The 15489-nt window shown below is 44.8% G+C and overlaps 1 protein-coding gene across 2 annotated transcripts; it reads left to right on the top strand.

The window, feature by feature from the left end:
* Positions 1-1517: 1517 nt before the first annotated feature.
* On the top strand, positions 1518-15046 carry LOC130886469 (zinc finger protein 271-like). 2 transcript variants are annotated; one of them, XM_057788282.1, is made up of 3 exons: positions 1518-1711; positions 1944-2138; positions 11271-15046. In XM_057788282.1, exon 3 carries the CDS (start codon positions 11318-11320, stop codon positions 12881-12883), a length of 1566 nt encoding a protein of 521 aa, XP_057644265.1. In that variant the 5' UTR covers positions 1518-1711; positions 1944-2138; positions 11271-11317; the 3' UTR covers positions 12884-15046. The 2 variants fall into 2 exon arrangements, with proteins under 2 accessions (XP_057644265.1, XP_057644264.1); XM_057788281.1 differs by having other exon boundaries at positions 11080-15046.
* The last annotated feature ends 443 nt before the right edge of the window (positions 15047-15489 follow it).

The raw sequence follows: 15489 nt of genomic DNA, 5'->3' as shown, positions 1-15489 counted from the left end.
ATTTCATGATGAAAAACAGGGGGTGGGGAGTGCATACCTAAAATCTCATCACTCAGGAACCTAAGGCAGGAAGACAACCAGGAGTCCCAGGTCAGCCAGAGCTGTATAGCTAGACCCTATTTCAAAACAGCACCACCACACCAGAGGACTGTAAGATGCCTCCATGGATAAAGCACTTGCTGGCGCAGCTAATGACCTGAGTTCCACTCCTGCAACTAAACGAAATGGGAAGGAAACAACCAAGTAATGCAATTTTTCCTCTGACCTCCGTGTTATGTTACGGCATGTGCAAAGACAAATACACACTAAATAAATAATGTCATTTTTATAGAGAGAAAATAAGAAGTGACATGTCTGAAATCCCAGCAACACCATAGGCTCACGCAGAAGGATTGAAAATCCAAGGCCTGCACCTTGGTGGAGTGTAGTGGCTAGGCATATGTCAATAACCTAGCATTATCTGAAAGAAAGGAAACTTAACAGAGAAAAATACCTCCATAAGCCCAGTTGTAGGGCATTTTCTTAATTGATTATTGATGGGGGAGCACCCAGTCATTGTGGGTGGTTCCATGGGTTCTATAAGAACACCCCTGGGCTGGTGGTCCTGGGTTCTATAAGAAAGCAGGTTGAGGGGCTGGAAAGATGGCTCAGCGGTTAAGAGCACTGCCTGCTCTTCCAGAGGTCCTGAGTTCAATTCCCAGCAACCACATGGTGGCTCACAACCATCTGTAATGGGGTCTGGTGCCCTCTTCTGGCCTGCAGGCATATACACAGACAGAATATTGTATACATAATAAATAAATTAATTAAAAAGAGAAAGAAAGAAAGCAGGTTGAGCAAGCCATGGACAGCAAGCCAGTAAGCAGAAGAACCCTTCCATGGCCTCTGCATCAGCTCCTGCCTCCAGGATCCTGCCCTGTTTGAGTTCCTGTCCTGACTTCCTTCAATAATGAACAGTTATATGAAATTTAAGCCAATTAAACCCGTTCCTCCCCAACTTGCTTTTTGGTCATGGTGTTTCATCACAGCAATAGAAACTCTAACTAAAACAGGCAGGGTGGGGAGTGTGCAAAAGACAGCTGGGGATACAGTTCAGTAGCAGAATGTTTAACTAGCATGTTCAATCCTCTGTATGGATGGATGGCAGGGAGAAGGGAGGGAGGAAAGGGATTAGGGTGGGGGGCGGGGGCAGAGGCAGATGCAGAAGAGAAATGGATCACGAGAGTTAATTATCTGGTCAGAAAAATACCTGACTTTATAGAGGTTTTACGAAAGATGATGGATCCTGACATTCACCTAAAGAATCACTAAACCGCCGCAAAGGACAAGCCAGTGCCTTCGGCTAAAGCTGGGAGCTGCAGTCGTGAACTGCAAGGACTCCTAATTCACGCTGCTGTGTGGGAGTGAGGATGCACAATAGAGTTGTGCTCCTCCCAGATTCCTAGAGCGGCCGGCTGAGGGAGCATCGGAAATGTGGAGAGATTGTAGGGGTGGTTGACAAGCCGTCACTCCAGCATTGGAGAGTCAGAGTGGCGTCTTGGACATGGGAATCGAGCAGTTTCATGGCCGACTGTTCTGGATAGCTAGTCTGTGCCCACTGGGCCTTTATTCAACCGCATGAACGTCCGAAATGTTAGGGTGCTAGTGGAATTACGAAGTGGATGAACCCCCAGTAATTAGCCTGCGGAGCTGGAAAGGAGATAGCTGCCTTGTGAGTGTTGGACGCGAATACTAAACCCCTCCCCGCACTGTTATTCCAGTCACACCCCTAGTTTAGTATTTTTAATTTCCAGTCTTGTTTGAGCGCCTCATCTTGTAAGGGGGATTGAATTAAAGAGGGTTAATTCCCGCTTCCTGCACGATCGGAAAGGAAGCCTTCTCTAAGAGGAAAGGCACCTGGAAGCTAAATAAGATTTTTCTCCTTCTCTTTGTTCTGTATCTAGAAGCCCTAGTCTCAGAAATGACATCTCCTCTGTACAGTGGTTCCAATCTGAACTCAGGGCTACCACATCGCAGGCTTGTGGACAAGAAGATCTTACAGAAGAAATGGTAATTCTCCACTCGTTTCCTGAGGTGTCCGATTGTGCCTGTGGAGATCCAGTTCAGCTGTGACTCTCAAGAGCGTCACCCTCTGTCAGGTGAGGAGTGGTGCGTTGCATGTTCCTTCCGTGGTACCAGTGGTCTCCATTGTCTACACCCTCTCTGGCAAGCCATACCATGCCTTTGGTGCTCCAAGCCACGTCATACGTCTTTGTTTTGAATTCTAGAGATACAGCTTTTATTCAGTTGCCTCTTCTTTTAAAAAATAGATTTTTATTGTTTCACAATATCATGCATGTAAACAATGCACTTTGATCACATTCACCCCCAATCCCACTACCAATTTCCCAAAGACCCTTTCCCCTTCATGTCGTCCCCCGCCAAACTGCCTGGAAGAATGTTGAGATACCTTACTGTCTTGATCTTGTGCAGATAATCATAACTGCAATGAGTTCAGTGTCGTGTCTGAAAAATAGCGGTCCACAGAATTCCTCCCCATCTTCAGCTCATTCAGCCTTTCTGTGCTCTCTTCTGGGGTGTCCCCTGCGTCTAGGGAGAAGGCCGGTTCCAGGACTTAGCACTTACTAGTCACTGTGCTCAATACTTTGACCAGCTATCAGTCTCTGCATTGACTGCTGACCACTACAGAGAGAAAGAAGCTTCTCTAGCCAAGGTTGAGAGCAGTACTAACCTAGGTATATAAACTTAAATATTTAGAAGGCGGTTTGACAGCCTTTCCATTTAGCGAGACACCAGCAGTGAGTTCTCCACTAGGACCTGTGGCTTTTAACCAGATTTACAGTGCTGGGAATGAATTACCTCCCGTGGATCAGGTTCAAATCCAATCCAAAAGCAGTTATTACTCCCTGTGGTGATTTGACAAAGAATGGCCCTGATAGGTTCATATATTTGAATGCTTCTCACTACTTGAGAAGGATCAGGAGGTATGGTCTTGTTGGAGAAAATGTGTCAGTGGGGGTGGGCTTTGATGTTTCAAAAGCCTAAGCCAGTGTTACTCTCCCCCTGCTCCCTGTAAATCTGTATGTAGAACTCTCAGCCACTCCTCCAGCCCCATGTCTGCCATGATGATAGTGGGCTAACCCTCTGAAACTGTAAGCAAGCCCCAATTAAATGCTTTCTTCTGTAAGAGTTGTCACGGTCATGGAGCCTGTAGCATTAGAACGGTGACTAAGACACCCCCACAACCTTCGTGCTGTTATTGTGCACGCAGGCACATCCTGCCTGCTGGTCAGGGTCTTAATTTCCTATTGCTGTGCTAAGGTGACATGAACAAGGCACTGTAGAGAAGAGTTTGTTGGGGGCTCACTTACAGTTTCAGAGAGTAAATGTCCATGGCTATCATGTCAGAGTACGGCAGCCGGCAGGCAGAGAGAGCTAACTGGGAATGGTGTGGGCTTTGAAAACTTCAAAGAAGCCTACCCCCAGTGACATACATTCTCCAAAAAGCCATACCTCCTAATCATTCTTAGACAATCCCACCAACGGGGGACCAAGCATTCAAATATATGCACCTGTAGTAGCCATTCTCATTAGACCACCACCATCAGAATCATAGCCTGCAGTGTTGCACCGGGCATCGATGGGTGTTCTCTGCCAGTGGCCCATAGCACATCCACGCCCTATGAAATCTGGCCTGCAGGGAGAGCATTAGCTCCGGCTTGATTTCTCTATGTTCTGCGGCCGGAATGTGTTGTGTTTAATAGATTCTTTCCGTTTGATTGTGGTGGGCAGCGAGGAGCAACGGCAATGGCCTGGGTTGTTTTAGGACCTGACACTAACTCAGGAGGATTTTCATTTCCTGACCCACGTCTTCTTGGGGAAACATTGTCCACCCACGCAGGGTACTTGTGTTCAGGATAGTGGGGTATTGCTGTGACGGACCTCACCATGTTTTAGGGAGGGTTATGTAAAGAACCCTCGGTGTTCAGTGCTTGGTGAGCTATTCTGTAGGGTCTTGGAAGATAAGAATTTTTTTTAATTTATTTATTTATTATGTACACAATATTCTGTCTGTATGTATGTCTATAGCCAGAAGAGGACACTGGACCTCATTACAGATGGTTGTGAGCCACCATGTGGTTGCTGGGAATTGAACTCAGGACCTTTGGAAGAGCAGGCAATGCTCTTAACCGCTGAGCCACCTCTCCAGCCCAAGATAAGAATATTGAGGGCAGATGGAGGCCTGGCTTGTGTAGTTCCACAGGGAAGTTTAAGGACTCTATCATGCCCATTTGCCGTTTTGAATTAAGATTCTGTCATTCTGAGAAGCTGGGGCTGAAGAGTCAGCCATAAAGCTGGATGGCAGTCGTGCAGGCCCTTAATCCCAGCCCTCGGGAGGCAACAGCAGGTGGATATCCGTGAGTCTGAGGCCAGCCTGGTCTACAGGGCAAGTTTCAGGAAACCCAGAGCTGTTACACAAAGAAACCCTGTTTTAGAAAACCAAGAGAGAGAAGGAGAGAGTCACCATGTTAAAAGACTGGCACTCCTGAAGTGAACCTGTCATTAGGGTTTCTTTCTTTCTTTTTTAAAACTTTTATTTATTTATTTATTTATTTATTTATTTATTTATTTATTTTGCATATGGTATTCTGCCTGCAAATATGCCTTCACACCAGAAGAAGGCAAAAGATCTTATTACAGATGGTTGTGAGCTTCCATGTGGTTGCTGGGAATTGAACTCAGGACCTCAGGAAGAGTAGCCAGTGCTCTTAACCTCAGAGCCATCTCTCCAGCCCTGTCATTAGGGTTTCTATTGCTGTTAAGAGACACCATGACCATGGCAACTCTTATAAAGGAAATGTTTGATTTTGGTGGCTGGCTTACAGTTTAGAGGTTCAGTCCATTATCATCATGGCGGGGAGTATGTCAGCATGCAGGCATACATGGTTCTGGAGCTGAGAATCCTACATCTTGATCAGAAGGCAACAGGAACTGGTCTCCAACAGTGGGTGGTATCTTGAGCATAGGAAACCTCAAAGCCTGCCCCCACAGTGACACACTTCCTCCAGCAAGGTCATACCTGTTCCAACAAAGCCACACCTCCCAATAGTGCCACTCCCTAGGAGCTTATGGGGCCAATTACATTCAAACTACCACAGAAACCTTTGCTTTGTTGAGACAATTGATGTTGGTTAGCTGGAGCTAAGAAATTGATGGTGATTAAGAAAAGACTAGCATCATTGAGATGAAATCTTCTGGAAAGTGTTTCCTCAGGGTCAGGACACAGGCTGTGTTTCAGAAGCAGTCAAAGCTGTGCCTTGTGCTGGCGGCTGGACTTGGGGATCTCAGAGTCACCCAGGAGGTTCTGGTTTTGAAGGCATGAAGAGCAGCTGAGGCTTGGGACTGGGAGAGGTCAGGAGAGGCCATTGGCGCAGGTGCACACCTCAGTGTCAGTTGAAGGCTCAGAATGGAAGGGGTCATGCAGAGAAGTTGAAGCTTCACAAAGAGATCCTGAGAGGCTGTTGGTGAGCGCACAGCCCAGTTGCAGCAGAAAAATAACCACCGAGAGGAGCAGCAAGAGGACACACACAGCACTCCACCCCCACAGCCTCTGCATCAGCTCCTGCCTCCGGGCTCCTGCCCTCACTACTGTTGATGGTGGCTGTTTTACGGAACTGCGAGTGGAATAAACCCTTTCCTCCACAAGTTGCTCTGGTTATGGTGTTTCCTCAAAGCCAAGGTAACCCTAGCTAAGACAAGTGGACGCTATTTGTAACGGAATAAATTCAGTAGTTCGTTTTTCCCATGGCTGTGACAAAGTACCCTGACAGAGGCGACTTAAGGGAGAATGGACTTAGCTCAGCTCACAGCTCAGCACTGTAGCCCACCGTGGTGAAAATCTCACCAACAGGAACCCGAGGCATTGGTCACATCAGTGTGCCACCCAGAAGCAGAGAAGGTGAATGCTCGTCTTCAGGTCACTTGCTGCTTCTTAATACTGATTAATCAGGGTGATCCCCTACATGTGGTGATCCCCTTCATGTGGTGATGTAATGCTATTAAAATCTCTTACATTCTATGTGATTAGAACTTTTGCGGGACCTCACAGCCAGAGTTAATGAGTGACCTCACACCTTGAGGTCACTTGAGACTGCTATTGTACTGTGTATTCAGCCTGTCCAACCTGTCTTTAAGAGAACACTATAACAACCAACTTTACTTGTCTTGGGTTTCCCGTGTTATCAACTTTTACAATTAGGTTAGTGCATAGCTGTAATCTTAAATCCTTAATTATAGCTCAGAGTTCTTTATCTAGTTCATATTATAAACTCAATTTCTTTTTTTTATTATTATTTTTTAAACTCAATTTCTTACATTATTTAAGTCTTTGGCAGGGCTTTTATCCTACAGGCTCTTCAGAGTGCCATTGTGTGGGCCTAAAATTAAACTTGAGAGAAGAGGTACCCCCAAAGAATTCTCTAGAGTCCTTGCTCATGGCATACGGCAGCAACATATTCCTTGGAATTGTGACCAGTCATTATGACCACAGTGTCTATAGTATGAAGAGCCGGAAATGACCAAGAGGCAAATTTACTGGCAATCCTGACCATGTTCCAGAGTAGAAGCATCTCTCCGTTGAGCGCTATAACTTCAAACTTACCAGGCCCAGGATTGGGGATAGGAAGCAAAAAGAGCCTAAGTGGATGGTCAGGTGTATAATGGGGGACAGTGAGATGGCTTGGCAGTAAATGGTTAAGGTATTTACTGAGTTCAATCTCCAAGACCCACATGTGTGGAAGAAGAGAACTGGCTCCCATAGGTTGTTATCTGGCCTCCATAATCATAAAATACACCATTGCACACACACACACATGCACACACATGTGTGTGTGTGCGCGCGCGGGTGCTCACATGCATGTGTGTATGTGTATGTGCGCGCACGCGCGTGTGTGTGTGTGTGTGTGTGTGTGTGTGTGTGTAATATATTTCTCATATAGAGGAGGAATTATTCTCATGACTCCTGTGCTGGCTAGTTCAACTTGACACAAGCTAAAGTCATCTGAGAGGAAGGAACCTCAGTTGAGAAAATGCATCCATAAGACTGGGCTGTAGGCAGTCTTAATTAGCTCACTGTGGGTAGTGCCACTCCTGGGCTGGGACTCCTTGCTGCTATAAGAAAGCAGGCTGAGCAAGCCATGATGAGCAAGCCAGCAAGTAGCAGCCTTCCGTAGCCTTGACATCAGCTCCTCCTCCAGGTTCCTGCCCTGTGTGAGGTCCTGCACTAGCTTCCCTCAATGGACTGTGTCTCTGGATCTGTAAGCCATATTAAACCATTTTCCCCAGTTGCTTTTGGTCATGGTGTGTAGTGGGAGCTGTGGGCTGCGTTCCTGCCGCCCCAGCTCCTGGGCCGCCTGGCTAGCTTATGCCCCAAAATAACAACACACAAACTGTATTCTTTTAAACACTGCTTGGCCCATTAGCTCTAGCCCTTACTGGCTAATTCTCATATCCCGATCAACCTATCTCTAATAATCTGTGTAGCACCAGTCTTACCAGGAAAGATTCAGCATGTCTGACCTGGCGGCTTGCTTCATCGTGGCTGCCCTGCATCTGCCCGGGAGAGGAGAGCATGGCATCTAAGCTCACTTCCTCTTCCTCCCAGCATTCTGTTCTGTTTACTCCACCCACCTATGTCCTAACCTATGAGGACCAAGCAGTTTCTTTATTATTTAACCAATGACCTTCCTCCATCATTGGTGTTTCATCACAGCAATAATAACCCTAACTAAAACAGCTGCTCCAACTCTCAGTTCCTGTAATGCATATGTGTTTGACCATTTAAAAAAAAAAAAGCCAGGCGGTGGTGGCGCACGCCTTTAATCCCAGCACTTGGGAGGCAGAGGCAGGCGGATCTCTGTGAGTTCGAGACCAGCCTGGTCTACAAGAGCTAGTTCCAGGACAGGCTCCAAAAACCACAGAGAAACCCTGTCTCGAAAAACCAAAAAAAAAAAAAAGAAAAAAAAAAAAAAACAGACAGCTTTTTTTTGTTCTTTGGCATAGGGCACATAGCATGTCTTCTATGACAACTTTCCTAGTGTAGCCCTTAGAACATTCCACCACAATCCCAAGTCTGCATTCTTCTCAATGGAACATACATAAGACCCAGGAGCTCCAGGTATTTGAGGTCACTTCTCTACTTCCTTTCTTAGAAGGTTACTTTTTTCGAGTTTGTATTATATAGGCTAGCATGGTAACAAACAGAATTACCATAAATAAATACAGCTTTGTATCTGCAGTGTGAAAACAAATTTCATGACAGAACTGGTCCTGTACAATGACTCTGCCTCCAGGAACCTGACTGATCGCTCTCCAGGAAGTGTTCCTTTAGCTGGTGTGCACTGTTCACCCTGGTGGTTGAATATTCAGGCATACAGAATTGATAATAGGCATGCCCCCTTGGAGAGAGGAGATCCATATGTTTGTAGCTATGTATAGCCGTCATCCTTGCTGCCGTGACCGTTCTGTACATCAGTCAACCATGCCAGCTGGAATAGAGGCAGATTGATGTAGTGCTGTGGATGTTCTTGTCTTTCAGGTTGAGAGGCCTCTTTGCTGGTTACCTTTTGCTGAAAATGTACAAAAAACACAATATATGTGCATACTGAGCCCATTCCAGAAGGTCTATCCCAATGTTTCTCCCAGGGTTCTACTTTCTTTCTAGCATTCCAATCTTGTTCTTTCCATGTATTTGATAAGTGATTTGTCATTAGCCATGAATCTATCTAGGCTTATATCATAGACTGTTTCCTTTCATAAATAGTAGACAGATGGCAGGTTTATTTCTAAACTTCTGCCTGTGGAAGAATTTGCTTTGACCAGTGTCTGAGACCATCCCGAGCGGGAAGATGAGTGAAGGTTTTCAGACCCATCTGTAAACCTGTTCTGAAATCATCTAGTAAATAATAAGAAGTTTCTAATGTGTAGCCGTTTAGTATTCTGTAATCAAGAAGTCTCCATTGGTGCCTATAAATAGTAACCCGGGATTTGCTTCTCACTTAGAAAACTCCTGCTGGCAGAAGCATATATGGCACTGAGCCACTGTAGTCCTCTTACAAATCTCCCAGGTAGTATCCTTGACTATCACCTCTACTGCCATGGTTGTCCTTGGAATAAAGTCAAGTTTCACTCAAGAGTGTTGTGAAGAGAGGGGGCGGGCCCTTTGTCCTGGCCGCCTGAAATAACCACACAGAAACTGTATTAATTAAAACACTGCTTGGCCATTAGCTCTAAGTTCTTATTGGCTAATACTTTTTTTTTTTTTTTTTTTTTTGGATTTTTCGAGACAGGGTTTCTCTGTAGCTTTTTGGTTCCTGTCCTGGAACTAGCCCTTGTAGACCAGGGTGGCCTCGAACTCACAGAGATCCGCCTGCCTCTGCCTCCCGAGTACTGGGATTAAAGGCATGCGCCACCACCGCCCGGCTTTGGCTAACTCTTATATATTAGTTTAACCCATCTCCATTAATCTATGTATTGCCACATGCCATGGCTTACTGGAAAGATTCTAACCAGTGTCTGTCTCAGGCAGAAGATCCATGGTGTCTCCCACTCTGCCCTTCTTCCCAGCATTCAGTTCTCTCTTCTCTGCCTACCTAAGTTCTGCCCTATCAGGCCCAAAGCAGTTTCTTAATTCATTAACCAATGAAAGCAACACATAAACAGAAGAACTTCCTACACCACAAAAGTAGCAACCCAGCTAAGTATGGTAGCATCACCTGTAATCCCAGCACTGGTGAGCCAGAGGCAGGTGGCCTACCCTGAGTCCAAAGCCATCTTGAGCTACAACGTGGCTTCAAAGCCATCCAAAGGCTACACTACAAACAAAAATAGAGGTGAGAGTAGAGCCAGGTGCAGTAGTCAGTATCTGTCTTCTCAGCACTCAAGAGTTGAGACAGAAGGATTACCATGAGTTGCAGGCCAACCTGGGCTACAGAATATCTCAAACAAAAACAAAAATAGCAAACCTGTAATTTTTTTAGTCATTTTAAGGGACAGTGAGATGACTCAGAGGGCGAAAACATTTAGCACTTAGCACCCAGCCTGCCAACTAAGTGTGAGCCCCAGGACTCACACGATAGGAGAGAACCAGCTACCTTCCGCAATTCATCCTTTAATCCCAGCACTAGGGAGGTGGAGACAGGAGTGATATGGCTGGGCAGAGAGAGGAACACAAAGGGAAAAGACAGGAACTCAGTGGTGTGGAATCTGAGGATTCGTGGAGACAGGATCCCAGCATTGTGGTCTGAAGACTTGGTAGAGGTAAAAGGTCTCTGTAGTGGTTGGATGTTTGCTTTTCTGATCTTCATGTTGAACCCCAGTATCTGTCCCTGGGTTTTTATTATTCAAGCTACACATGGCATAAAGAACCACACAAAAGCATACATAATCTTTAGCTGTACTGGCACACACAATTAAAAAATGAAATCAGTCTTTACATCAAAATTGATTCCTTGTTACTCTCATTAAGGCATGCAGATTGAAAAAGTAGAAAGAACTTGACCATCTTACTACTCCGGCCCTCTTGTTTCTGATGCCAAATGTAGTTCCAGCTGGAGATCATAATAAAAAGCACCGCGGTTATTTTGCAATAGATGTTGTTGTATGAAAACTCAATTTTAAACCGCTGTCTTGAACTGGTCCTGCTTGTGACGTTTTTGTAGAAAGTATTTAGAATACAGTGCATTTCTGTGTGTAATAACTTTTTTTTTACTGTTTCTTAAGGGTAGATGCAAAGGAATTAAACAGTTTTTATTTCTCTCTTATTATTTTTCTTTAGTACCTTACTTTTAGCCTAAATACCTGAGCATTGCTAGGTAAAACCCAGCCCACTTCTGTTTTCTATGCTTTTTATACTGCTTGCTTTAAGTATATTAGCAAGTTATTAACTCTAATGTAATCACACTTTTATTATCATAGTGAATCAATTTCAGTTTTCCCAGGTCATCTGTGAAAATCATACTTTTGTATCTGATAAGTCCATTCCACGAAATGTGATCCATTATTACTTATTTATTCTTCCAGTTTTCCTCAGTCTTCAGTGTCTGGAAGCCTCTCAGCTCATTTGCAGTCCCCCACCTTAACCGCGAGGATCACCTTGTACCACATCCTCCCCTCTCCTGGTAACATCTATAGACAAACACTGATTTGCTGCATCTGGAACTTATCTGCAACATGGAGCACATTTTCCATTGGGATTTTGTTTACTGTTCCAGATGGTGAGACCAAAATCAAGATTGGAGAGCCAGCTTCAGAGGAGGAAATGACAGGAGACACTGAAACGTTGACTGAAGAACCTGGCAGCCTCAAGGAGGATGTTCTCCCGAAATCCAGAGGCAAAGAATCCCGTGAATTGGGGGACGAATTGAATGAAAAGCCCCGCTTAAGAAGAAGACAGTATACCTGTGATGAATGTGGCCAGCACTTTGCTTGGAAAACGGGTCTCGTTAGACACCAAAGAAATCACTGCGATAGACCTCACGGATGCGATGAATGTGGAAAGGCCTTTCGTTCGCGCTCAGCCCTGGCTTTGCATCAGAGAATTCATACTGGAGAGAAACCCTATCCGTGCAATTGGTGTGTTAAAAGCTTTAGTCGGAGCTCAGACCTTATCAAACATCAAAGAGTCCACACTGGGGAAAAGCCTTACAAATGTGAGGAGTGTGGGAAAGCCTTCAGCCAGAGCTCGGATCTCATCATCCACCAGAGAATCCACACAGGAGAAAAACCCTACCCATGCGGTCATTGTAGCAAAAGCTTTAGCCAGCGCTCAGACATGGTCAAACATCAGAGGATCCACACTGGAGAGAAGCCTTATATGTGTAGCCAGTGTAATAAACACTTCAGCCAGAGCTCTGATCTTATAAAACATCAGCGAACCCACACTGGGGAGAAACCATATAAGTGTAAAGCTTGTAAGAAGGCCTTTAGTCAGAGCTCCGATCTTATCCTCCATCAGCGAATCCACTCCGGGGAGAAACCATATCCATGTAATCAGTGCAGCAAAAGTTTCAGTCAGAACTCAGACCTTATTAAACACAGAAGGATTCACACTGGAGAGAAGCCATATAAATGTAGCGAATGTGGAAAGGCTTTTAATCAGAGCTCGGTCCTTATTCTGCATCAGAGAATTCATACCGGAGAGAAACCCTTCCTATGTAACCAGTGTACCAAAACCTTCAGTAGGTTTTCAGATCTCCTTAACCATCAGCGAACTCACACTGGAGAGAAGCCGTACCCGTGTGGTCAGTGCAGTAAAACGTTCAGTAGGAGGTCGGATCTTATTAAACATTACAGAGTCCACACTGGGGAGAAGCCCTATGAATGTAAGTGTGGGAAGGCCTTCAGTCAGAGCTCCAACCTTGTTCTCCACCAGAGAATCCACACCGGGGAAAAACCCTATCCCTGTGATGACTGTGCCAAGAGTTTCAGTCGCCGTTCAGACCTCATAAAGCATCAAAGAACACATACTGGCGAGAAACCATATACATGCGATCTGTGCGATAAAAGCTTCAGTCAAAGCACAGACCTCACGAAACATCGGAGAATGCATTCTGGTGAAAAGTCCTACCACTGTGATAGCTGCGGCAAAGCCTTTAGTCAGAGTTCTGACCTCATCCTTCACCGTAGAATATACACAGGAGAAAAACCCTATGAGTGCTCGCTGTGCACCAGATGTTTCAGTCAGAATTCAGGCCGTATCAAACACCGGAGAAGCCACACTGGAGAGAAACCCTACCCATGTGCTCAATGCGGCAGAAGCTTTAGTAGGCGCGTTGATCTCTTTAACCATCAGAGAATACACGTTGGGGAAAAACCGCAAAAATAATACCCGTGAGAAATTGCTGGGAATGACCCTTCTGTACACTGAGTATGTGTACTCTCACTGGCTGATAAAAAGCGGACAGGCCGGTAGCCAGACCGGAAGTTAGGCGGGAAAGCCAAACTGAGAATGATGGGAAGAACGGGGGTGGAGTCAGGCAGACGTCCTAGCTGCCTAGGAAGTAAGACATGCTAGAGAACAGGTAAAGCCATGAGCGATGTGGCAATACCTAGATTAATAGTAATGGGTTAATTTAAGTGTAAGAGCTAGTAGCAAGCCTGAGCTTTCGGCCAAGCATTTATAATTCATATTCAGCCTCTGAGTCAGTTATTTAGGACCCAGGAATTGGAACAGGAAATGTCTGTTTACAGGAAACCTTTCGGTACTGTGACCAGTCTCACTGAATAGCAAAGGATGCACATAGAAGGGAAACTATCCTCAGTTCGGGGTAGCAGACGTTTTAACACACCTGATCGTGGTAACTTTAAGAAAACCCATTCTAGCCAGGTGGTGATAGCGCATGCCTTTAATTTCAGCATTCAGGAGGCAAAGGCAGGCAGATCTACATAGCAAACTTTAGGACAGCAAGGGCTACACAGAGAAACCCTGCCTTGGATGGAAAAAGAAGAAGTAGGAAGGGAGGAAGGAAGAAAAGGGAGGGAGGAAGGAAGAAAAAGATTCTTCCTGAGAAGGAGGAATTGCATGAACGTGACAGCTATGGGAAAGTGGTGCACAGATTCTGATCCCACACGTGAAAAAGGTTTTAATCAATGTCCAGCCCATGCTGCATTTAAAAAATAGAAATTCTTACCCTTACTATAATCTAAGAAAATCTCTTAAAATTCACAGCAATATCATTATAAAATATAAGACATTAATGCAGAACTTACCATATTTAAAAGTAAATGTGGAAAGTCTCAATCAAAATTATGAGGAAAATATATTTATCTTAGAATCTCAAACCTTTATTGAGTCTAAATTACCAAGTGCATATTAGAAGTTATTTCAGAGAATGCAAGGAAACCTTAAATCCTGTAATTAAAGCGGTATTAATGCTGATGTCACAGTATCCTCTAGAGATGGAGAGTTGGGTCCTATGCACAAGCTGAGTATAAATTCACTGTGTAACTCCATGCCGCTTTGTCTCCGTGATTTGTTGGTAGCGGTCTAGTTTCGGTTTCCTCGTGAGCATGAATTCCTATGGTGCACGCAGCAAGGCTAGTTTAATTTTCAGTAATGCAGACCAATATTGAACAAAATGGAGCTGTTTTATTGTGGTCCTGTAAATACTGTAGTTCCATGATATCCATGGGGGCTATGCCCCGAGGCATAGAACTTCGCCAGTCAGCTGACAGTCTTGCTAAGTCCAGATAGACTGTGAATAGGCAAAGTACATGACCCTTTGCATTAGTGATAGAGGTTCTCAGTTCCTGACTAACAGTTCCAAACTTTGTGTGCCAGTGACTCAAATCCTACCTAGTGTTAGTGTCTTCGCTGCTCTTCTTTCAGTCAGAACCATCAGCTACCAGAATTTTCCAAGAGATGGAGCTAGCTGGTCCCAGCACTGGTTACCAGCCATTCTCAGTGGTAACAGTTCTAAGGAAACCAGCCAGTGTATACTACCCTGAAATCATAAATATGCAAAACCATCCTGAAGAGATGCTATTGGTACTGGTGCTGCAGCAATGCATGGGCTGACAAGATGGAATGAGAGAGGGGCAGATTATATAGACAAAAGAAAGAGACGCATGTGTGTTTGTGGTGTCCTGCTGATGAACGGCAGACTTTATGCAACTTTAGGTTGTGAGCAGGAGAAGGGTCTGGTGTTGGACAATTGTATTCTGTCAATTATGTTTTAAATAAACACTGATTGGCCAGTAGCCAGGCAGGAAGTATAAGTGGGACAACCAGACAAGAAGTAGAGGTGGGTCAAAGAGAACAGGAGAATTCTGGGAAGGAGAAAACCCATTCCTCCCGAGTCCTGTCCAGACACCGAAGAAGCAGGATGTGACCTGCCCCATTGAAAAAGGTACCGAGCCATGTGGCTGACATAGATAAGAATAATGGGATAATATAAGTAATAAGAACTAATAAGAAGCCTGAGCTAATGGGCCAATCAGTTTATATCGATGTAGACTCTGTGTGATTTTCTTTGGTACCTAAAGACTGTGGGAACCGGGCAGGACAGAAATCCCAACAAGCAGGCCCTCATGTTACAAGGGTCCTTTATGGATATGGAGACAACTAAAGCATCAGCTGGTACCAACCAGCTGCATAGCTAGAGTGTATGTAGTCCCTCACTGTGGTTGCTGTGCACTTTGGAAGATTTGACCCTCTGTATCACGTGAACAGTACTGCATTCTTAACACCATTTCCTGATTTAAGCACTCACTGTGCACCAAGTCTACAACTTGCATTTTGAGATGTTAGAATAATAACAAAATTTCCCTTCAGTTTCACAAGATTCATTCTTACTGGAACATCCTCAGATTTTTTTTTTCTTCCCTTAAATGAAAACCTTCCACTTTTTCACTTACAGCTGATAAAACTGTCTTTTCTTCAACTTCTCTAATTGCCAGCACCACTTCATCCTGGGGCCATTGTTCAGTGAA

Source organism: Chionomys nivalis, chromosome 14 (assembly GCF_950005125.1).
Source record: "Chionomys nivalis chromosome 14, mChiNiv1.1, whole genome shotgun sequence".
NCBI lineage: Eukaryota > Metazoa > Chordata > Mammalia > Rodentia > Cricetidae > Chionomys > Chionomys nivalis.
This window is presented reverse-complemented; position numbering and strand designations above follow the sequence as displayed.

Excerpts from the sequence above, each read along its gene's own strand:
- LOC130886469 (XM_057788282.1), top strand. The coding sequence starts at position 11,318 with ATGACAGGAGACACTGAAACGTTGACTGAAGAACCTGGCAGCCTCAAG.